This window comes from Spermophilus citellus (genome assembly GCF_964194105.1).
Source record: "Spermophilus citellus genome assembly, chromosome: 11".
Classification (NCBI taxonomy): domain Eukaryota; kingdom Metazoa; phylum Chordata; class Mammalia; order Rodentia; family Sciuridae; genus Spermophilus; species Spermophilus citellus.
The window spans coordinates 134,051,869-134,075,080 of record NC_138192.1 but is presented as its reverse complement, the minus strand read 5'-3'; the positions used below and the strand labels follow the sequence as shown (position 1 = coordinate 134,075,080).

At 40.6% G+C, this 23,212-nt stretch overlaps 1 protein-coding gene across 3 annotated transcripts in view; it reads right to left on the bottom strand.

Moving 5' to 3' along the window:
• Positions 1 to 23,212, bottom strand: part of UBE2F (ubiquitin conjugating enzyme E2 F (putative)) — a 54,803-nt gene that overhangs the window by 21,898 nt on the left and 9,693 nt on the right. The window contains exons 3-4 of one of the 3 annotated variants that reach the window (XM_081260845.1): positions 17,148 to 17,177; positions 12,836 to 12,901 (exon numbers count right to left, since the gene is read on the bottom strand). The exons of 1 other annotated variant lie outside the window; for it this stretch is intronic. In XM_081260845.1, coding sequence (XP_081116971.1) covers positions 12,836 to 12,901; positions 17,148 to 17,177 — 96 coding nt within the window. The remainder of the gene's footprint in view (positions 1 to 12,835; positions 12,902 to 17,147; positions 17,178 to 23,212) is intronic. One more of the 3 variants, XM_081260846.1, reaches the window with a different exon arrangement.

The window sequence follows — 23,212 nt, the reverse complement described above, 5'->3', positions numbered from 1 at the left end:
AGTCAGCTGAACAATTCTGAAAATACCTGCTCGGATTATTGGTTTTAACTTTGAACTTAACTGCAAAGTTGCCAAGTTAGAGCTACAACAAATCCCCTTCATGACTGTCTCCTTATTTATGTGAACTGGCAATTCTCAGTATTTATATCTATAAAGACAAATAAATGAAGAAACTGATATTTGAACACTTATTTCTGTTGTGTGTTCACAGAACATATCCTGGAATGTCCTGCGTTCACAGAACATGAAATGCTAATTCATGTTTAAAAACTTCAAAATTTACAACCTACTGCTTAAATTCATCATTCCATTCCACGCGTCCTTGATGAGTGACAACTATGTGACAGACATTGTTCTAAGCACTGGGGGCACGTCAACAGGGGACAATGCCTGCCCATGGGAAACTTACATTCTAGTGGCAGAAGAGAAAGTCAACGAGTACAGCCAACAGAAGGAGAAAAGGCAAGGGAGGAGGAGGCTGGAGAGGCTGCATCTCACATGGGACACTGGCAGGGGTAGGGCCAACAGCACTCTGGGCAGGGGTGGCAGATGAAGCAGCAAGAGGCCTGGCATTCTCAGAACAGCACAGAGGCCAGCGGGCCAGAGAGGGAGGCGGCAGCAGAGGCAAAGAGGTCAGCAGTCCATGGTGACAAGCAGACTACCTGCCAGGAGGCTGGCTGATTTAGGGGGAGACAGGAACCATGAGAGGGATCTGAGCCCAGGAGGGCAGGGTAGGTTGCAGTCATCCAGGTGAGCGATTAGAGGGTTAGCCAGAGCGGGCAGTGAAGGGACACTGAGATGGGAGCAGTACCAGGATCTGCGGATAGATTAGGAGTGGGGCAGGAGAGAGAAAGTAGTCAAAGAAGATGCTAACGTCTCTGACCCTAGTTAAACAATGGATATTAAGTGACATCCAATGGAGTGGGCAGCTGACAGGTCCTGTGTGCAGGGGGTGGGGGGTGGTGGCGTGGTTGGGCCGCAGAGAGGAGTTTGAGAGCCTTTCAGTGTAAGAGCACTTAACTTCAAAAGATGAGGTAGGAAAGGAAGATGAGCTTGGGAGACCAGACGGAGGAGGGGCAGCCAACAACAGGAGGAGAGCCAGAAGCCTGTGTGTCTAAGGTGAAAATGTCTGTGCTTACAAGTATTTGTCATTCTGTTCACAGCTCAGTCTATCTATTCTAGAATGACAAATACTTGTAAGCACAGACATTTTCACCTTAGACTGAAATTCTGTAGAACAAATGAAACGAATGTAAGGGTGCCAGGAGGAAAAGTGGATTTTCCGGATTCCACCTGGCAGTGCGGCCACTCACTCTGCACACCTGGGGTAGCTGCATGCATAGTGCTGGATCCGACTCTGGAAACACTTCCAAGAGTGATGCCATACTTTGATTTTTAAATGGCAAAATTTCTGCACACTAGAAATTCTATCTTATGCAACACTGAGGGCATGAGGAGTGGCCAGGGCAACAAGAAACCCTGAGCCAGGGCTGGGAGGCAAGCAGGAACAGGAAAGTTGATACTGGGCCAAAGACACAGTCAGCTATCTATTATGAAGAGGTACGAGGATTTAGAGGAATACATGAACATAATGAGGAAAGAAATGGACAATTGGAAAAAAACAAGACAAATGGAACATCAGTAGCTGGAAACATGATAATCTGAGATTTAAAATTCACTGGACGAGCTTCACAGCGAGCAGACACTGCAGGAACAGAGGCCACCCCAAACCCAACCAAGCCCAGAGAGAAAAGTGTGGAAGCGACAACCTGAGGGAGGTCTCACTTACACTTGGAGGTAATAAATATGGAAGAGACAGAATATATAAAGACATGTTGACCAGATTATCTGAAATTTTATGAACATTAAAGCTCAGATATAAAAAGCACAATAAACTTAAAGTGGGATGAAAAGAAAATCACTTCAAAGTGCTAGCTTTGGGAGCACACATAACTAAAGTTAGACCAACACAGAGAGGAGGAGCACGGCCCTGCGCAAGGACAACATGCAAATTTGTGAAACATTATATATGTTAAAAAAAATCACAGTATAATCAAATTGCTGAAAACAAGTGATTAGGAGAAAAAATCTTAAAATCAGCCAGAGAATAAAACACTCACAGCATAAACTAGAACAAAGAATTACTATTGACTTATCATTAAAAAAAAAAAAAATCCAGAAGGCAGAAAAACGACTCTTCAAATGCTAAAACTGTCAGTGGGAGGCTCAGCAGTCCACACCACGGTCAGGACTCGCCATGAGGGATGCTGTCTGGATCAGGAACACCCAAGTAAGATGCACGTGCTGGGCTTGGTCCTTTGCTTGACGCTACTGGGAGGTGGTGGAAACCTTACGACGTGGGCCTACAGAGAGGTCTTTGGGAAGGTGCCCTGGAGGGGACAGTGGGACCCTAGTCTCTGCTCCCAACCTCTTTGCTTTCTGGCATGAGGTGAGCAGTTTTGCCTTGCCACATGCTCCTGCCATGATATGCCACCTTGCCAGAGGCCAAAAGCAATGGGACTAACCCCTCATGCACTAAAACCTCTAAAACTGTGAGCCCAAATAAACATTTCTCTTTATAAGTTGATTTACTTCAGATATTTGTTTACAGTGACTGGAAAGCTGCCGAACACAATTAATACACCTGCACTACAAGAACCCTCAAGGATGCTCTTCAGGCTGAAGGAAAACAACCGATGAAAACCCAGACCTATAAAAAGGAATGAGGGTCTAAGCACTGAAGAATGTATGTGTAACATACATCTGTAGAAACATGTATACAAAATTATGTGCGAATGTAAAGAAAATAGGCTGCTTAAGCAAAGATAACACATGCTAGGTATAAAAAAAGGTTGGGACTGGGAAAGGAAATATAGCACTAACTTATGCCTTAAGAATTAGAAAAAGATGCTGGGTGTGGTGGGACACGCCTGCAACCCCAGTGGCTTAGGAGGCTGAGGCAGGAGGACTGCACATTCAAAGCCAGCCTCAGCAACAGTGAGGCACTAAGCAACTCAGTGAGACCCTGTCTCTAAATAAAATACAAAATAGTTTGAGGATGTGGCTCAGGTGATTGAGTGCCCTGAGTTCAATCCTTGGTACATCCCCATCCAAAAAAGGAATTAGAGGAAATAACAACGATATGAGCTGAAAACAGATTAATACAGGAAAATATATGAAATCAAAAGCTGTTTTTTTAAGAGATCAACAAAATGGATCATTCTTTCACTAATCTGATCAAGAAAAAAAATGACACAAATTCTAATACCAGGAATTAAAGGATATTAGTGCAGACTACAGAACTTCAAAGGATAAGAAGAATTAACACCCTCATACCACTACACTGGAAACTGTGGATGACATGAACAATATCTTAAGGCACAAATCACTGAAGCTCACACAAATAAAGAATCTACACCACCTCATATATACTAATGAAACCGTATGAAGCCAGGAGTGGTGGTGCACGCCTGTAATCCCAGTGGCTCGTGAGGCTGAGATAGGAGGATCCCGAGTTCAAAGCCAGCCTCAGCAACTTAGCGAGACCCTGTCTCAAAATTTAAAAAGGGAGGGGGGGCTAGGGATGAGGTTCAGTGGTTAGGTAGTCCTGAGTTCAATCCCCATTGCCCCCCCCCCAAAAAAAAAGAAAGAAAGAAAGAAGAAGAAACTGTTTTTATACTTAAAATCTTACTACAAACAAAACAGAACTCCAGACCTCGGTGTGCCTTCACTGGTGAATTCTACCACTTAAAGAATTTACACTAAAACTACACAGGTTTATGCAGAAACAGAGGGGAAGGGAAAATGTGCCTATTTATATCTTAAGGCCAGCATTACCATGACACCAAAACCAGACAAACCAACACAAGAACACTACAAATATCCCTCACAAACAGACGAGAAATTTCTTTTTTTTTTTAATTTTAAATATTTATTTCTTTAGTTTTTAGGTGGACACAGTATCTTTATTTCACATTTATGTGGTGCTGAGAACCGAACCCAGTGCCTCACACACTCTAGGCGAGTGCGCTACCAATTGAGCCACATCCCCTACCCCCAGACGAGAAATTTCTAAGTAAAATATTAAGCATATCAAATTGAGCGATCCATCATAATGGATTAATACCACCAACACATAACTCATAATATATGGTTCATCATTTCACAAATGCAGGAGTGGTTCAACATTTTAAAAAAAATTCTGGCTATGTAATTTGCTATAACAGATTCATTAAAAAAAAAACATACAGCCATTTCAATCAATGAAGAAAAAGCATTTGGCAAATCAACAGCCATTCATCATAAAGAGTCTCAACAAACTAGGAAAAGAATTCTTCAACTTCTATTAAAGTTTCTAAAAAACCCTATGTCTAACCATCTACTCCATGATGAAAAACTGGCAGGACCCCCAAAATTAGAAACAAGGCAAGGAGGGCTAGGGTTGTGGTGCAGTGTGTTGTTGAGCAAGTGTGAGGCACTAGGTTCGATTCTCAGCACCACATATAAATAAAGATCCACTGACAACTAAACAATATTTAAAAAAAAAAAAAACAACAACAATAAGGCAAGGACATCCTTCTTCTCTCCAATTCTATCCACGGTGTGCTACAAACCTCAGAAAATAAAGTAAGGCAAGAAAGGAAATAAAAGGATGGATGCTGAAAGCGGGGGTGGGGCTAAACTCCTGGCAGAGCACTTGCCTAGCACACGGAGGCAGGGCTGGGGTGCAACACTGCCAAAACAAAAGCCTGACAGGGAGGACTGAGTCTTTGCTCACACGTGCATGAGAGTTTACACTGGACTGTGGAATCTCCAGAATACCTACTAGAACTAAAAGCAGGCTGACCAAGGTTGGGGATATAGGGTTACTACACAAAAGTAAATTGTCTTTCTTTATAAGTTGATTTACTTCAGATAAAGACTGAAAATGGAGACATATCCGTGTTCATAGATCAGAAGATGCAATAATTCAAATGGCAATTCTTCCCAAATTGATCTAAAACAAATGCAACACAGTCGCAGTCAAAATCTAAGCAGCATTGTTTTTTGTGTGTGTGTGTGTGTGGCAGAATTTGATAAGCCAACTTTAATATATATACAGAGAGGGACCAAAAATAAGCAAAAATGATGTTTAAAAAGAGAACAAAGGGGCAGAAGTCAGAAGTCAGACGATGGGATTTCAAGACTTACTATAAAGCCACAGCTGTCAAGACAGCGTATTTGTGTAACCACAGACATGGAACAATGGGACAGAAGAGAGTCCAGAAATCAAGGTCAAATGATGCCAAAAAAGGTGCCAATGGGAAAAAGAGAGCCTCTTCCACAGATGGTGCTAGAGGAGCTGGGCGATCTTTTGCCAAGAGGGACAGAAGCCAGACCCTTATTTGGTACAATGTGCAAAAACGCTCCAAATGGACTACAGATCTAACTAAAATTCATAGCTACAAAACTTCTATTTTGATTTAAATAGGATCAGGAGGCTGAAACAAGAGGATCGCAAGTTCAAAGCTATCCTCAGCAACAGTGAGGTGCTAAGCAACTCTGTAAGACCCTATTTCTAAATGAAATACAAAACAGGGCTGGAGAAGTGGCTCAGGTGATTGAGTGCCCCTGAGTTCAGTCCCTGGTACCAAAAAAAAAAAGCATCAAAAAGAAGACAAGTCACTGACTAGGAAAATATTTGTAAAACACACATCTGAGAAGATATATTTAGATTAAAGAATTCTTGAAATTGTGTAAAAAGAAAAAATTAAACTAAAAAAAAAATGTGCTAGTTGGCCATGGTGGCACATGCCCACCATCCCAGCAACTCAGGAGGCTGAGGCAGAAGAATCACAACTTTGAAGCCAGCCTGGGCAACTTAGTGAGACCCTGCCTCAAAAAAATAAGGGCTGGGTTTGTGGCTTAGTAGTAGAGCGCTTGCCTAGCACATGTGAGGCACTGGGTTCTATTCTCAGCCCCTCTTAAAAATAAATAAATAAAATAAAGGTATTGCGTATAACTAAAAATATTTTTTAAAAATTTAAAAAACAGGAAGTGTTGGGGATGTAGCTCAGTGGTAGAGTCCCTGGGTTCAATTCCCAGTACCCGCTCCCCTCCCGCAAAAAAAAAAAAAAAAAAAAAAAAAACCCAAGAGGGAAAAAGAGTCGTAACAGTGACTTCTTAAAAAAGGCAAATTAACATAATCAAACACAACCATGTATCCATCATAATGACTAAAATTTTTAAACCAAATGTTGCTGAAAATATGGAGCTATTGGAATTCTTAAGCATTATTGGTGCAAACAGGTATAGCTACTCCACAAAAAAATAAAATAGTTTCTTCTAAGTTAAACAGACATTTTCCTGAGTCATTGCTCCCATTCCTATACATTTTGCTAAGAAAAATGAAAACAGGTCCATAGGAAGACCCAAGAACAAATGTTTACAGCAGCTTTATTCCTAACTGCCAAAAGCAGGGAATGCTCAAGTGCCTATCATATGATGGATACAACTGCAGCTCACCACACCATCAAACCTTCCACACCGCAGCACGGCAACCTCAGAATCACTGTGTGAAAACTTCCTGGAAAAGGCAAGACTGTAGGAAAGTATTAGATCAGCAAATGCCAGGGCTAGGGGTGGAGCTTATTGCAAAAAGTGATAGACACATTATCTTGATTGAGGAGTAGTTCTATACCTGTTGGTCAAAATGCAGATCATACCTAAGAACAGAGAACTTACTATCTATAAATTATAACTGCTAAACAGGACATTTGAGAAATTTAAATGCTAAAAAAAACTTAGCACTTAAATGGCCATGTCATTTTGGGTTTTTTATAGATAACGAATACATTTATTGGTAAATACCAGAATGTATCTTAACCGTGGCAATGAGTGCTTCTTTAAAAAAAAATCTAATTTTTTTTTTTTTTTTAGTTATTTTATTTATTTACATGTGGTGCAGAGAATCGAACTCAGTGCCTTATACATGCCAGGCAAGTGCACTATGGCTGAGCCCCAGCCCCAGCCCAATGAATGCCTTTTAAAACATGCTTTATATTCACTTTAGGAAGGCTGAGTGCTGCTGTAAGCTGCCTGGGAGCTGGGGACCAGGCAGGGCAGAACTCAGCTGAGAACAGGTGTGATGTGTCTGCATGGGGAAACAGGAGTCTCCCCTCAGCACCACCATAAGAAAAGCAGCATCCCACCCCTGGATTATGGAGTTCTGACAAGGAGCAAGGAAGACAGGAGTGAGTACCTGCCTAAGAAAAGTCAGATGACACTGTGACTGACAGCTGCTATTCTAAAGCTCAAATTGTATTCCTAGAATTCATAAGAAAAGGAGAATGCCATCTTTTGAGGTTTTTTTTTTTTTTTTTTTTTTTTTTTTTTTTAAGAATTATTTGGGGCTGGGGATGTGGCTCAAGCGGTAGCGCGCTCGCCTGGCATGCGTGCGGCCCGGGTTCGATCCTCAGCACCACATACCAACAAAGATGTTGTGTCCGCTGAGAACTAAAAAAAATAAATATTAAAAATTCTCAAAAAAAAAAAAAGAATTATTTGAAGGGGAAAAAACTCCAAGGCAAGGCTGTCTGTTATTCTGCAAATTTATCCCCTTCACAATGGTTATCTCCAAACTAAAATTTTAAGAATTTTTCTAAAAAGAGCCAAGGATGAATGCCTGACATGGTGATGCAAGCCTATGATCTCAGCAACTCGGGAGACTGAGGCCAGAAACTCATGAGTTCAAGGCCAACCTCAGCAACTCAGCAAGGCCCTCAGTAACTTATCAAGACCCTGCAGGAACTGAGACCAGCTTACCATTCAAAAATCACTATGTATAACTCACCAAATAAGTGTAAAACAGAGGAGAAAACCACAGGATCATCTCAATTGATGTTGAAAAAATTAAACACATATTTATGATTTTAAAAACCTCTCAAAAAAACAATATGCCTGAGAGACCAACATATATAAAAAACCTAAGCCAACACCATATTTAATGACTCACAAACCTGTGCCCCTAGGATCACAAGGATGACAGATGCATGTCCTCACTACTTCTATTCAACACTGTACTGGAAATAATGACAAGGATACCAAGAAAAAGAATCAAAAGGCATACATACTGATAAAGAAGTAAAAACCTTTTTATTTACAGATACAATAATCATGGAAATTCAAAGAATATATCAAAAAGCTACTAAAACTAACAAACAGGAAGATCAAATGATACATGATCAATATATTTAAAAATCAATTATATAGAGTAGTAAAGATTAAAATTTTAAATTAAAAAAACCCTATTTATAATAGCCTCAAAAACACAAAATACTTAGATTCAACAAAAATTTGCAAGACACAGAAAACTATAAAATAGCAGTGTCCCGTTTTCATTCCTGATTCTGTAATTTGAAGTTTTTCTCATGATGATGTGAACTATGGTTCATCCAGTTGATTTCTGCAGAGAACTAGTACTTGCTGTTCTTGTTTGCCCATTTCATTCATTTCTACTGTTTACTATTTCCTTCCTTCCACTTTGGATTTCATTACTGTTTTTCTCCTAGACCATCACTTGAGGTGTTTAGAAAGCAGTGTTGTCGGAGACGTGATCTTCTTTTACAGAACATAAGCTTTTGAGCTTTACCTATGTTGCTGTAGTCATCAGCATTCTACATGGTTTCTTATTTTATTTTTTATTTTTATGTTTTGGGTACTGGGGATTTGAACCCAGGGGCACTTTACCACTGAGCTACATCCCTGTTCTTTTCATTTTGAGAGCAGGGTCTTGCCAAGTAGCTGAGGGTCTCACTGAGCTTCAGAGACTGGCCTCGACCTTTTGATCCTCCTGCCTTAGGAGGATCAAAGTCCTGCTTCCCAAGTTGCTGGGATCATGGGTGTGTGCCATGCCCAGCTAGCATTTTTGCATCTTTTTAATGATGAGTTGTATTCTACTGTAGGAATATATATTAATTTACTCACCTATTCACAAGGAAAAAACTGTTGTGTTGCTTCCACTTTGGGATCATTATGCATAAAGCTGCTACAGACTTTTGTGCACACATCTCTGTGTGTTTTATTTCTCCTAGGTAAATATCTAGCAGTAGAATCACTAACTCACTTAGTAAGAGTATAAAGATAACCATTTTGCAGGGGATGATTCTGAAGAGAAATCAGCTTCTTTTCCACAAAGCTTCCCAGAGAAAAACATAGGAGAATGTATTTCCAACCTTGGGACAAGCAAATATTTCTTGGACAGCACACGAAGAACACAAACCATTAAATTTTTCTGAAAAACTGCCCATCATTAAAGTTAAAATTTTCTCAACAAAAGAGCACTGAAAAATGGGCATAAGTTACAGAATAGGAGAGAACTTTCCCAGCTCACATCTGACAGAGGACACATGCTCGTGTCACAGAGAGAACTGCCACAAAATAAGATCAAAAATGGCAAAAGACTTGGGTACTTCATAAGACAGACAAACGGCCCAGTCAATAGATGAAAGGACACTCAACATGATCTGGCACTAGGAAACACGTGTGAAACTAAGGTAATCCATGTCACACACACATGCTGAGAGGTGTGCAGAACAAATGAAACTTCTCACACGTGGCTGGTCAGTGTACAGTACAACCACAGTGGAAAGTTTCTTCAAAAGTTGAATATACATCTTTCTATGACTCAGAAATTTCACTCTTAGGCGGAACTGAAGAAAAAGGAAAAATACAACCAAAAAGGCTTGCATGAGAATGCCCACGCATTCAAACAAACAAAACTATGGTAAGAAAAACCAGAAAGAAATGTAGGGTGGTACGAGGGGCAGCAACTGGTTACAGAGAGGCACAAGGAAACTGGGAGTCTTGGGAATGTTTTTCACCTTTACTGGGGTCATGGTGGCACTGGTATATACACTTTCAAACTTCCTTAAGCTGGACAGTTCAAATTAGCACATTTTACTGTTTGTAATTTTATACTATAGTAAAACTGATTTCAAAAGTAAAAAAATTTTTTAAGAATCACTGTTATTTTTAAGTCTGTGTCTCCTCCAGCTGGGACACTGAGCTGACCCAGTTTTTCAAGTTGTCCCACTAACATCCCAGAAGGCTCCATGGGAGGCCTGGGCCCATCCCCATGGTCCTGTTTGACCAGTACTTTCTTTTGTTTGGTAAGCTGATGGAGACTCCCCCAACAGTCCCTTTCTTTTCTCCATCACCAAATTCTGTTTCCATTTTTTTCTCTGAAGAGTGTATTTATTCCTAAGCTTGAAGAATCATTCCCAAAACAAATTCATGAAAATGGTACCAAGTGGCCAGGAGCCAGACAAAGAGTTTTGAGCTGGAAACGCAGATGCAAATCTGCAGAGACCACTGAACGCCCATCTCACATGCATTCTTGAATTTTCAGATCCAGCTGTAGGTTCATGGCTGCAAATGAGCCAGTTTTACAACTGGCATGAAATTTTACTTAGGCATGAAGTTAAAGCTTCACTGCTTAGACATATCCGTAAGTATTTTTGTTGTTGTTGTTTGTTTGTTTTAGGAAGTTCATAGTTCCAAAGTTTTTTTTTTTTTTAAGAAAAACATGATACTAGAGAAGTTTTAAAAGTTGACATACCTCTAATAACCAAAGGCAAGAGCCCCCACAGCTCTCTGATTCAATGGTCCTATAAAATCAGTTCCCACACAGTTTCGGACAGTTCAATGTAATGACAACGTCCCCAGTGTGTACTTACTACAAATATAAATGCTGAAGTAGTATTTATAGGCACCAAAATAAGTTATTTTTTTAATCTGATAAGATACTGAATACCAAAATATAACAATTATTTTCCATTTTCAAGAGTAATTATATGAACAACAAAGATGCTACCATATACACAATTTCAATAGTCACAACATTCATGTGATTCAGTAAAAACTTTAAGTTAAAAAGCTGGAGAGGAACATTTATCTGAAGGTTAAACTTCACAGAAACCCTACTATGTGACAGAAGCCTGGAAAAATCAACCATAAAGGACCACAAAGCAAAAGAACCCCCGACAGCTGCTCGGGATGCCCTGGAAAGGCCAGGGAGGAGCTTTCACCATGAACACCCAGGTCTAGGTTCTTGGTGAAAGGAAACAATCTTGACCACTCTAAGAACTTCTGAGAAACACCACGCACTACTTAAGACACAGTGCCAGGGGCTCTTAAGGGTGACCCTGAGTCACCGAGAAACCACCTGTGTGCTCAGCACCGAGTAGAACGTGGCAGAGCCCGTGATGTCGGAGGAAGGCAGCAAGGGATGGGCAGTCTTCACCAGCTCCTCACCCAGAGGCTTGCCTCACTAAGAGGCCGCTTCTAAGAATGGGCCTGGGACTCTCCTCCTACATGCATGATGGGGTACCAGACCAAGTTCACATGCACGTCCCAGAACCCTCTGCACAGCCTCTACATAGAGAAAATGCAATTTAAACACTATTAAGCACATTCTGAAATTGGGATTTCTCTTGTTATTATAAAACATCTTCCACAGCAAATAACACACCTACACAGAGTCAGGGTCAGGCTCATTATCATCCAGTTAAATTCTGTATTCTCTTCCGCATTTGTAGCTGTGACTCATTATTCCTAGTTCCTCACTCCCTTTCCATCCCCCAAATAAAATAACACCCTATGTTTCCAAGACAAAACTCCCTTTTTGTTTGTTTTTTTTTTTTTGCATTCTCTACCCACCTCAGCTCTAAATAACAATCTGAACTTTATATTTGCCAAATGATGCCAGAAAAATCTGTGGACTGCCTGCCCCCAAAATAGCCCTGGGCATCTAACCTCAACCACCCCCACTCCAAAAGGTCAGACCACTTCAGCCCCCACTAACTGCCATGTTCTATCAGCAACACTTCAAGAGGACAAATATCCCTTCCCCTCTTTACCACAATCCTTGGGGTAATTCTGTCCAACGCTTCTGACTTTGCAGTGAATATTTACTGACAATATTCACTTGAGGAACACCTGGCTTCCTTTGGATACTTCTTAATACTTCAGCTTCAGCTTAATCCTTAGGCAGCAAAAGTGAAAGGGGACCCAGCTGGTGAAATTCCTACTTTGGTAGGATTTTTACAAACATCTACATGTTACTTTTCTTAGAGAAATCCTAAGAACTTAGACTTCAGAATTCTAGGACTCTCTGTGGTGAATTCCCCTTCTCCTTCCTCCTGCCACCCCACAGCAGCACGAGCTGACTGCCGCCTGCTCCAACCCCAGCACAGCGGGCTCTGAGTCTCCTGGGGCTACACCGCAGCTGGAAGAGCCGCCCCCCCCCCATCCTCCTCTCCTGCCTGGTTTGACACGGAGAGAGGTGGTGCCATGCAGGGGCAACCTGAAGAGCACACACTTACCACGGTTCTAATGAGGACAGCTGGCAAGCAGTGTCTCTGTGCACCAGGACCTGGGCCACGTGCTGTACACATGGTCTCCTCAACCCTACTGCTGTCCTATGGGATGCAGCCCATTTGATGCCTGCTCTGCAGATGAGGCTACAACATAACAAAGGCTATGCTGCTCCAAACAGAAGCTCATAACTGAAACCCACACATCATTTCACAGCCCACACTCCACCATACAAAAGACTCAGTCAACGTTCATTTTAGTTGTTAAAGTTTATACATGGTTAATGGAGTGTAAAATGCCTCAAGTTCACTTACTATGCTTTGACTACAAAGCACATGTCTTGCCTTCAAATGGAATAGCAGCTAATGTCTTAACTTTAAAAAAGCTAAAGGAGAAAGTTAAAGATTATAACCTTTAAACTTTTAAAAACTCGATGTTTGAAAATCATTTTATTACTGAAGTATGTAAGAATATTTATTACCTGGGATTACAGTTAGCTGAAAGCAATGAAGCTTGTTTGGATCAGGAAAATGCACTTTACAAGTACCTGCAAAAGAAACAGCACATCAGGAAAGTCTGGCGTAAGCAGCAGTCTGCACGCCAAAGGCAACCTGAGCACGCAGCAACTCCACAGTGCTGCTGATAACCCAAGATGCAAGACCCACCCTGCTGTGTGTTCCATACTTATGCCAACAGGCTCCAGCTGCAAACCAGGGGCTTTTACCATTCTTTTTCTCCTTATAGTTTTTTATGAGTTAATTACAAATTGATATTTTCCTTCAACTTTTAAATGATCACTAAACATAGCAATCTGACTGTTACTTTCAAGAATTACACTATTTTACTTTGAAGAAACAAGGGCTGGGGTGTAGCTTGGGGGTAGAGTCTTGCTGGCATGCTCAAGGCCCTGGGTTAAACCCCAACACAAGGAGGGGGAAAAAAGGAAAAGGAGGAGGGGAGTAAGAGGAAGAAGAAAACACCCCTGGGGAGAGTGATGTATGTAGTGAGTAAAGGCTGGTAAACACGAAAAATCTAGGAAAACTATCAGGTCAAATTTCTAATCTGCTCCCCTAGCACACAGACATACAGGCCACTGTGGTGAAGAAGTTGAAAATAAGTGTGCTTCCTGAGAACTGGCTCCAACTGGAGTTTACCATGACATTTTAAAAAGAACATCTTCACAAACTAACTGGTGGCTCAGCTTGTTTTGTTGGTGAAATGATGCTCTGCCAACCTGGAGGGAACTTTCTGTGCTCAGTGGTCCCAAGCCAGAAGTGTCCTGGATCAGGACAAAGAACTTCCCCTGGGAACAGAGCCACTGCCTGCCGGTGCAGGTAAGGGGAGTTGGCTATAGTCCACACCTGCCTCTGTCACTCACACCAACACTACTGAAGTGGTGACCACTCATGGATAAACACCCAAGGAACCAGGAAAAAAGAAATTTTCTACACTTATCTATAAAATCTGAGAATGTTAAATTCTTTAGTTCACCTACTATTTCTTGCAAGTCACTGATAATACTTAGTTTTGCAATGATATCAATTTTCAACAAAAATAGGATAATTCAAATATAAAGTCAGAAATGGCCTTAGAGACCATTCTAGTCCAACATCCTTAATTAGGACAGAGAGTTTCCATGACTAGCCCAACATCACAGGTTATTAACAGAAGCAAGATTAGCTCCCAAATTAATAAGTACTTCATGACTCTCTTTCCCTATTATAGGCCTCACTTCCTTTTGGTATTTAGTGAAAGTCAGGACACTGAGAGATGACACACAGAAACTATTCAGGATTGCTGATGAGCTTTCTTCTAGAGTGAAAGACAGCTCAGCTTTGACGAGCTTAGAGCAGTCCTAGTGGAAACAGTGCCATATTCCTTACCTTAGAAAGAAAGAAACTCGAGGTCAAAAAGTTTACAACTCTCCCCCAAATAACACATTCAGATCTGTGTACAGAATATTGAAAAAGGGCTTTATTTCCCTTAATCTTGAGAGTATAAATACCATCTTTCTTTGTGAGATATATGCAAGAAAAACAAATGAGGAAGGTGTAGGAAACAGTTCCATGATGAGCCAAGCCTGGCATCCTTTAGAATTAGCTGGAATTTCCCTCCTTTCACACTAACAGAGGTACAGATGTAGAAATGAGTCCTCTGAAGAAGAAAGGCCACCAGGAATAAAGAAATTTGAAGTGGATTAAAAGATAATGAAATGATGGGGGACAGAAATTTTAAAGCTCAAGAAAGGATAAATTCTAAAAATCAAAAAGTTAAAAGTCTGGTTTTCTTTGAACTCAATGCAGAAACTTCATTAAACTTTTCCTCTATATGCAAACATGGGCTACTCAAAATTCCAATATTTCATTCTATATGAAAGAGACACTGTCTACTTTTTGCAAACAGAGAAATCTCTATGAACTTGCATGTGCAGAGGTCCAAACTAGTTCTGAATAATTATGAAACAACACTGTCACAGGGCAAATTATTCTGTTTGCTTTTGTAAACATTTTGGAAAGATTATCAAACATAACGAAGACTTAGTACTTAGAGTCTTCTTGGTTCCCTTCAAAACAAATGAGCTGCAGCAGGCTGTGATGGAACAGGCCTGTAATCCGGCTACCTGAGAGACTAAAGCAGGAGGTCCCCAAGTTTGAGAGCAGCCTCAGCAACACACCAAGATCCTGTCTCAAAATAAAAAATAAAAAGGGCTGGAGATGTGGCTCCGTGAGAGACTGCTTATCTAGCATGTCCAATCTCCAGTACCATGCAAAAAGTCAGAGAGAAAGAGTAACAAGCTGCAGCCTTTGGACAACACGGCTTACCTTATAAACTAATTTAAACATCCTGCCTCTGACAGGATGAGGGTAGGGAGGAAGAGCAAAAAGAAGAGGCATGTAGCAGGCTGTCTTTTACCAGCTATCTCAGACATCAGAATGCTTTTTTCAGTTATTTAGTTAAAATCCTAATTTAAAAAGAGGATGTGAAGTTTTGTTGTTTTGAAACAACACTCTGGTACAAACCAGTAATCTATGTAAGATTCATGTTCAAGAATAAAACAAATGCTCGGCACAGTGGCACATGCCTATACTCTCAGCAGCTTGGGAGGGTTAGGCAAGAGGATGTCAAGTCAAAGGCCAGCCTCAGCAACTCAGCAAGGTCCTAAGCAATTTTAGCAAGGTTCAATCCCCAGTTAAAAAAAAAAAAAAAAAAAAAAAAGAATAAAATAAATCATTTGTAAGGGGAACTTTTTTGCAGTCTTGAATGAAAAGATGATGTGTATATGTTCAAGTCAGGGCCAGCGGCAAGAATGTTGGGAGTGGAAGTGGAAGGACTGTAGCCTCTCTGTTTATTAGGAAAGTGACCTACACACGTGAAGGCAAAGGAGAGTAAAATGGATCCATCACTAAGCTTCAAAATTTTTTTTCCAGTTGTGCTTCATCTGTCCTACACCCACACAGTTATTTACTTGTTCTCCTGGAGCATTTTAAAACACATCATTTCATCTATAAATACTTCAGTAGGTAGAAAGTTAACCTTTTAGTAGTATCCCAAGACAAAGCCTTCAGTTCTGAGTCAAACACTTGGAGGGCAAGCAATCCAGTGACTGAGACCCAAAGTAAAAATCATTCTATGTCATAACCACTCTTCTTATCTATCTATACGTTAAAAATTACTTTTAAACACTTAGTTTATGTACTTACCCTCATAAGCTAACCACTCAAGGACTGCAGCCCTCCAACTTCAGGTGGCAGGGAAAATGAGCCCTTTCCTAGCCATGTCAGTGGGCTTTCACATCAATACCCCAAGATCTCTGCAGCACTCAGCCAAAACAGGAGACCAACTTACAAAATATTTCAATAGACATCCTTACTTACTTAAACTGTTTTTAAAACAAGTGTGACAAAAAGCTGTAATTCAAAAAATAGTAAAATGGTCCAAGTTTTCAAACTTTGATATTATTATGGAAATATAAAAGGTTTGGGAGGCCAGGTGCGGTGGGGCATGCCTATAATCCCAGCAGCTCAAAAGGCTAAGGCAGGAGGATTGCAAGTTCCTGTAGAACCTCAGCAACTTAGTGAGGCCCTAAGGACTTCAAGAAACCCTATCTCAAAATAAAAGATAAAAAGGCTTGGGGATGTAGCTCAATCGTTAAGCACTGGGTTCAATATCTGGTACAATAAATAAATAAATAAATAAATAAATAAATAAATAAATAAATATTTATTTATAAATAAATAAAGGCTTGGGAAGGAATTGACAGAAGAAAAAAGGAAAACCTAACACACATTACACACATGCAGGGCATGGTGAGTGGGCACTCCAAGGCAGGCCTGTGTGTCTGGGGCAGGAAAGACTGATCAAGGTGAAGACACTCGTGGACTAGAGGCAGTACAGAAGCCCTACCTCAAACACCAAGGCAGGTCACAGACAAGTACCTTCTGGACCCAAGTAGTGGTACTGTCACTAACAAAGATAGGACTGTCAGTTATTGATTAAATTTTCACAAAGTAGACTGGACATGGGACAAAATACATGTGGAAGAGATCCAAAACCTAACTCTGGTACAGCTCTAGTACACCAAGAAAGCAGTCTGCATGTGAGATGTTAACAAAGACTGCACACCTCTGTACTCTTAGTAGGTCCTCTAGAAATTCTTGGACAAAATTAAAATTCATTTCTGACATACATGAAAAACAGCTTTTTTTGTTATGCAGGGTCATTAAACATAAAACAAGCTTTCTTCATGCAATTATTTTAGAATACTTAATTTTGACTGGTGATGCTATACTTACAAGGTAAATTAGCTTCAAGGTCTGCAACCTCTGTAGAAACAAAGAGATTATGGTTAATGTTTGTCTTCAAAACGCACCAGTTCTAAATAAGCAATTTCTTCCAGAATACAAAAGAAAAAAAATACTGAAAACACTGAAACTGGGTCTAAAGTTTTATCTCAAGCTATTTAGTTTTCAGATATACAAGGTGACTTTCAGAATGCCAACAAATTTGGACAACGAGCCTTGAAAATTCACTTTAACATGAATGCAAATCATCTTAAATAAAGAGAAATTACATGGTGACTGCAGTGTTTTTGAAAACTGTTCCACCGAGTCACAGAAGCACTCCTCTTAAAATCTGACTGACACATACAGTGTGTTTACATCTTCTTTTCAGACCTGCCTCCTTGTAGCTTCTTGGTCTCAATCCTCTCCTGAGGCCTTCAACACCATAGTTCCTCTTCTATCAGTACATCACCAGGTGTGTAAGCTCAGTACCCTTCTGCAGAACAAAACTGCGTACCTCCTACCAGCCTGCTATGAAAGAGCTTAGAGGACAAACCTGTACAAGGCAATGTGCCCATGCTCAACACAGTACTGTGGAATCACTAGCAAGGGCAATTACACAAGAAAAAGAAAGAAGAAACATCCAACTCAGAAAAAGAAGTAAAATTATCCAAGTTCACACATGACATGATTCTTTTTTTTCTTTTTTTTTAGGTATCGGGGATTGAACTTAGGGGCACTCAACCACAGAGCCAAATCCCCAGCCCTATTTTGTATATTTTATTTAGAGACAGGGTCTCACTGAGTTGCTTAGCGCCATGCTTTTGCTGAGGTTGGCTTTGAACTTGAGATCCTCCTTCCTCAGCCTCCCAAGCCAGTGGGATTACAGGCATGTGCCACCACGCCTGGCACACATGATTCTTTATAGCACTTAAGGTCCTAAAGACTTCACAAAAAAATCTGTTAGAAATAATAAATGGATTTGGTATTGCAAGATACAAAACCAATACACAAAAACCAGTTGTTTCCATGCACTAAAATGAACCATCTGAAAAAGAAATCAAGAAAACAATCCCATTTAAGATAAAAAATAGTAAAATAAAGGAATTAAAAAAAATTCAATGGCATATTTATAGTGAATTTAACCAAGAAGTTGAAACATCTGTATAATGAAAACTACACAATATGAATGAGAGAAACTGAAGCAGCTACAAAGAAATGGAATGATATCCTGTGCTTATATATTGGAAAAATTAATATACTTAAAATGTCCATACTAATCAAAGCAATCTATAGATTTGATGCAATCCCTATCAAAATTTCACTGGCAGGGCTGGGGTTGTGGCTCAGTGACAGAAACCTTGCCTAGCATGGGTAAGGCACTGGGTTCAATCCTCAGCACCACATAAAAATAAATAAATAAAATAAAGGTATTAAAAAAAAAAATTCAATGGCATTCCTCACAGAAATGGAAAACAATTCCAAAATTTGTCTGGAACCATAAAAAGATCCAAACAGCCAAAGCTATCCTAAGAAAGCAGAACATAAGTTGAAGGCATTATATTCTAATTTCAAATTTAAAAAAGTATAATAATCAAATAGTATGATATGGCATAAAAACAGACATATAGACCAATAGAAAAAATAAAGAGTGTGAAAAATAAACCCAAGCACACAATTAATTTGCAAGGAGATCAAGACTATAGGGAGATGAAGGCCAACAAATGGTACTAGGAAGACCGGATATCCACAGGCATTAGAATGAAAGGGGACCTTCATAACCTACAATTGCACAAAACCCAACTCAAAATGGAATAAAGCCTTCAACAGAAGACCTGAAAACATGAAACTCCAAGGGAAAATATATAAGGGCATAAGTTCCTTGACTTGGCCTTAGCAATGAGTTTTTGTAAATCACATCAAAAGCTCAAGCACCAAAAGCAAAAGAAGAAAAAAAAAAAAAAAAAAAAAGAAAGAAAAGGAAAAAAAGAAAAAAAAAAACAGGCAGGATTACATTAAAGCAGAAAGCTTCTGAATGGCAAAAAAGGCAACCTACGACTAGGGGAAAACATCTGCAGATCATGTATCTGATAAGAAATTAAGAAATAAGTATTGAAAATATCTAAGGAACCCATACAACATAACAGTGAAAAAAACAACCTGAATCAAAGATGGGCAAAGGAGTCAGTTGTGGTGGTGCATCCCTATGATCCCAGCTACTCAGAAGGCTGAAGCAAGAGGATTACAAATTTTAGGCTAGCCTCAGCAATTTAGCAAGTCTGTGTCTCAAAACAAAAACCACAGAAAGGGCTGAGGATATAGCTCAGTGGAAGAAGGTTCAATCCTCTGTACTTAAAAAAATAGATGGGGGCAAAGGACTTGAACAGACATTTTAGCAAAGAAGACAGAAAAACAGCAAACACATACATAAAAAAGATGCTCGATATCACTAAACACCGGAGAAATGGAAATCAAAACCACAGTGAGAAATCATTTCAACCCTATGTAGAATGGCTACTACCAAGAAGACAAGACATAACAAGTTTTGGTGAGGGTGTGAAGAAAATGTGTGGGGCCAAGTATATGGAGGAGGCCATGTGTTGCAATACTCCATGCACCTGTCCCCACAAAAAGGAAATCCTTGCAGGCCATTAGTGGGACTCTAAATTAGTACAGTCACTGTGAAAAATAGCATGGAGAGTCCCCCAAAATTAAAAATGGAATTACCACATGACCCAGCAATCCTCTAATGTATATCCAAAAGAAATGAGGTCATACCTCATGGAGATCTGTGCACCCCCACATTCACTGCAGCACTGTTCACAACAGCCAAGATACAGAAGCTGCCTGAACTGATGAATAAATTACGATATATACATACATACCATACACATATATCACACATTTATACACACACACACACACACACACACACACACACACACACACAGAGGAACATTATTCAGCCTTAATAAAGAAGAACCTGTCATTGAAGACAATATGGATAAACTTAAAGGACATTATGCCAAGTGAAATAAATCTGACATAGAAATATACTACAGATAACACTAATATGTGGAATCTAAAATAGCTGAAGAGTACAGAGAAACAAAGCAGAACAGTGGTGACCAGGACTGGGAGCAAGGAAAGGGCAGTGGGAAATGGGGAGATATTCATCAATAGGTACAAAGTTGCAGTTAGAATGAATAATGTGAGATCTAATGTGACCATGTGAGGAGATGGATATGTTAATTTGCTTGACTAGTCATCATTTCAATTATGGGTGTGTATGGGTGTGTGTGTGCATGTGCATGTGTGTATGTGTGTGTGTATCACACACATACACACACGCACACGAAGGAATCATGCTTTGTAACTTAATAAATGAATTAATTACAAATCAAAAAACTAGTCTGGTAGCTCATTGCATACCCTGCAATGAATGGGTCAAAAAGTAATCTCAATCTTTTTGCCTCAAGCAAAAAGTAAAATGGTCCTTGGCCAGGGAGATTCCTTCTAGTGTGTGTGTGTAGGGGGTACTGATGGAGGTTTTTGAGCTGGGATTCGAAGAATAAGTAGACTTTAATCCTACAGAGGTAGGGAAAAATGGATATTCCCAGCATACAAATCAGCAACGTACAAAAGCCGATAGACCTGCAGCCAGAGCAAAAGTCCACATACAGCAGCAGAGTGACGGGAAACGAGGTAGAAGAGAGCCAAGATCGTGAAGGCAGCCCAAGAAGATTTCTCAACCAGAGTTTCTAAGCTTTGCCTCCAGAGGATAACTATACAAGAGCAAAGCTGAGGCCAGATGTCTTGTGTGCTGGGCAGCAGATACCCAGCCAAGATGGGAGGCCAGGGGCCAGAGAGCACACTGAACTACAGGTATGGCAACAGAAGGTGGGGTGACGGGTCAGAGATGGTACCAGGACTTGACACAAAAGGGAAGCCCAGGATGAGAAACTTGAAAAGTCTCCAGCATAATCAGAGCCAGGGCAAGAAGCTGTGTCATAAAGAGAATGCGTAAGGTCAACAAAGAGGGGTAGGGGGAGAACTTCAGCAGAAAGCAGACAGAGAGCAGGAAAAGTCATAGGTGAGAAATAGGCCAAAAGGCAGAAGACTCAAGAATGCAATGCTTCAGGGAAAGAGGACATGTGGCCCCAGGAAAGGCCACTGGAGACATCGCAAAGAGCTGGAATACAAGGGAGATGGAAAACAGAGGGCAAGGCAGGAAGAAATAAGTATATGGTCAAAATGCAGGGCAAAGGGCTGGGGCTGGGGCTCAGCAGTAGCATACTTGCCTGGCACATGTGAGGCGCTGGGTTCGTTTTTCAGCACCACTTATAAATAAATAAAAGTCCATCAACAACTAAAAAAAATATATAAAAAAAAAAAGTGCAGTGCAGCAGCAGGACTATTCCTCCAAGAAGGCAAGTGGGGAAGGGTCGCTGAGGCGAGTGGAAAGCAAGAGGCACACTGAGGCTCTGGGTGTGGGAGGCCCTGGGCCTGTGGCAGCAGCTGTGCACAAATAACAGAGCCTGTGGATGGAGGCAAGTGACCATTCATGCACCTGCTCCAGGGCCCAGGAACCTGGGTGAGGCACCCAGAAAAATAGAGGGGGCAGAGGAGGAGCTAGGGTGAGGGAGAGTCCCACACTCCCCCACGGTTGTCACAGCCAATGCTTTGCCAGGGAGACCTTCTTGTCTGAGAAAAAGAGCAAAGCTCTTAGCAAGGCAGGTTGTGGGGCAAAGAAACCTACCAACTGACCACCCCCTGGCTGGGGCTGGGAAGGCAACCAATTCTGTCTAAGCCCGCCCTCTTGGCAGTTATGGAACATTCAAAGTATTCACTTAAAACAGCATGATGATAAGCTAAGAAAGACTCACTGCTGAGATGTTTATAGTGACCCAATTGACCTTGACCTTCAGTTGTCTTTCTGACCAGCTATTCTTGCCCTTCCTGGGGAGAAGTAAGGCAGGCAGAGGGCTGAGGAAGACAGCAAATGGATCATCCACACTAATCATTTTTAATTGTTTATCCATACAATTAAACTTTGTTTCAAAGCAAATACTACATTATTATTTTTATTTTTGTTAAGAATTAATAAGAGGGGCTGGGGATGTGGCTCAAGCGATAGTGCGCTCGCCTGGCATGCGTGCGGCCCGGGTTCGATCCTCAGCACCACATACAAACAAAGATGTTGTGTCCGCCAAGAACTAAAAAATAAATATTAAAACAAAAATTAAAAAAAAAAAAGAATTAATAAGAAACTGTTCTCAAGGAACCTTCCTTTGAGAGACTGATGTTGACCACAGGAATCTATCTGGCTTTCTCTCACTTCACTCTGTGGCTGTGGCCCAAGCCACCTAGGCAGAGGGACAGTCTGTCTACAGTTATAATAACTCCTATCATTTAGTTTTGCCTTTTGAAATTTAAAAACATACTCAGAAGGTATGAATTTTTAGTGAGGGACAATGTAACAAAAGTACAAGAGTGTATAGTCTAGTGCCAGGGATGGGGAAGAGGTGCACAGGAAAGGAGGACACTGACCAATGCTAAATATAGACTGTGACACCGTGCAGCAGGAGAAGCAGGAAGGAGCGGAGCAGACATCTCAACAGATGAGTAGCACTGTGGCCAGAACCCTTCCCTCCAGGGATGATAGCGCGGTCACTCCCAACAAAGGACACCATACCTCAAACAGGGATTCCCAGCCTTTGCTTGGGGAATGTTTTGCCAATTTGATTTTTCTCAACAGCTTTACTGAGGAATAATTAACACACTATAAAATACAGCCACTTTAAACAAACAAAAACAAAAGTTCCTTTATAGTTAAAAAAAAAAAAAAAGAGCCACTTTAAATGATTCAGTTAATTTTTAGTAAATTTTGGATTTATGTATTTATCATCACAATCCAATAGATACGGAGCTTCTAAAAATCCTGATACCCCAGCCCTAATGCAGACTAGTTGTATAAAAAGTTCCAGCTGAGGCCTTGGCCTCTGAATTCTTTTCATTTTCTCCAGGTTCTTAGACCATTTGGCCTATTATAACAAAATGTTTTACATGGATGGTCT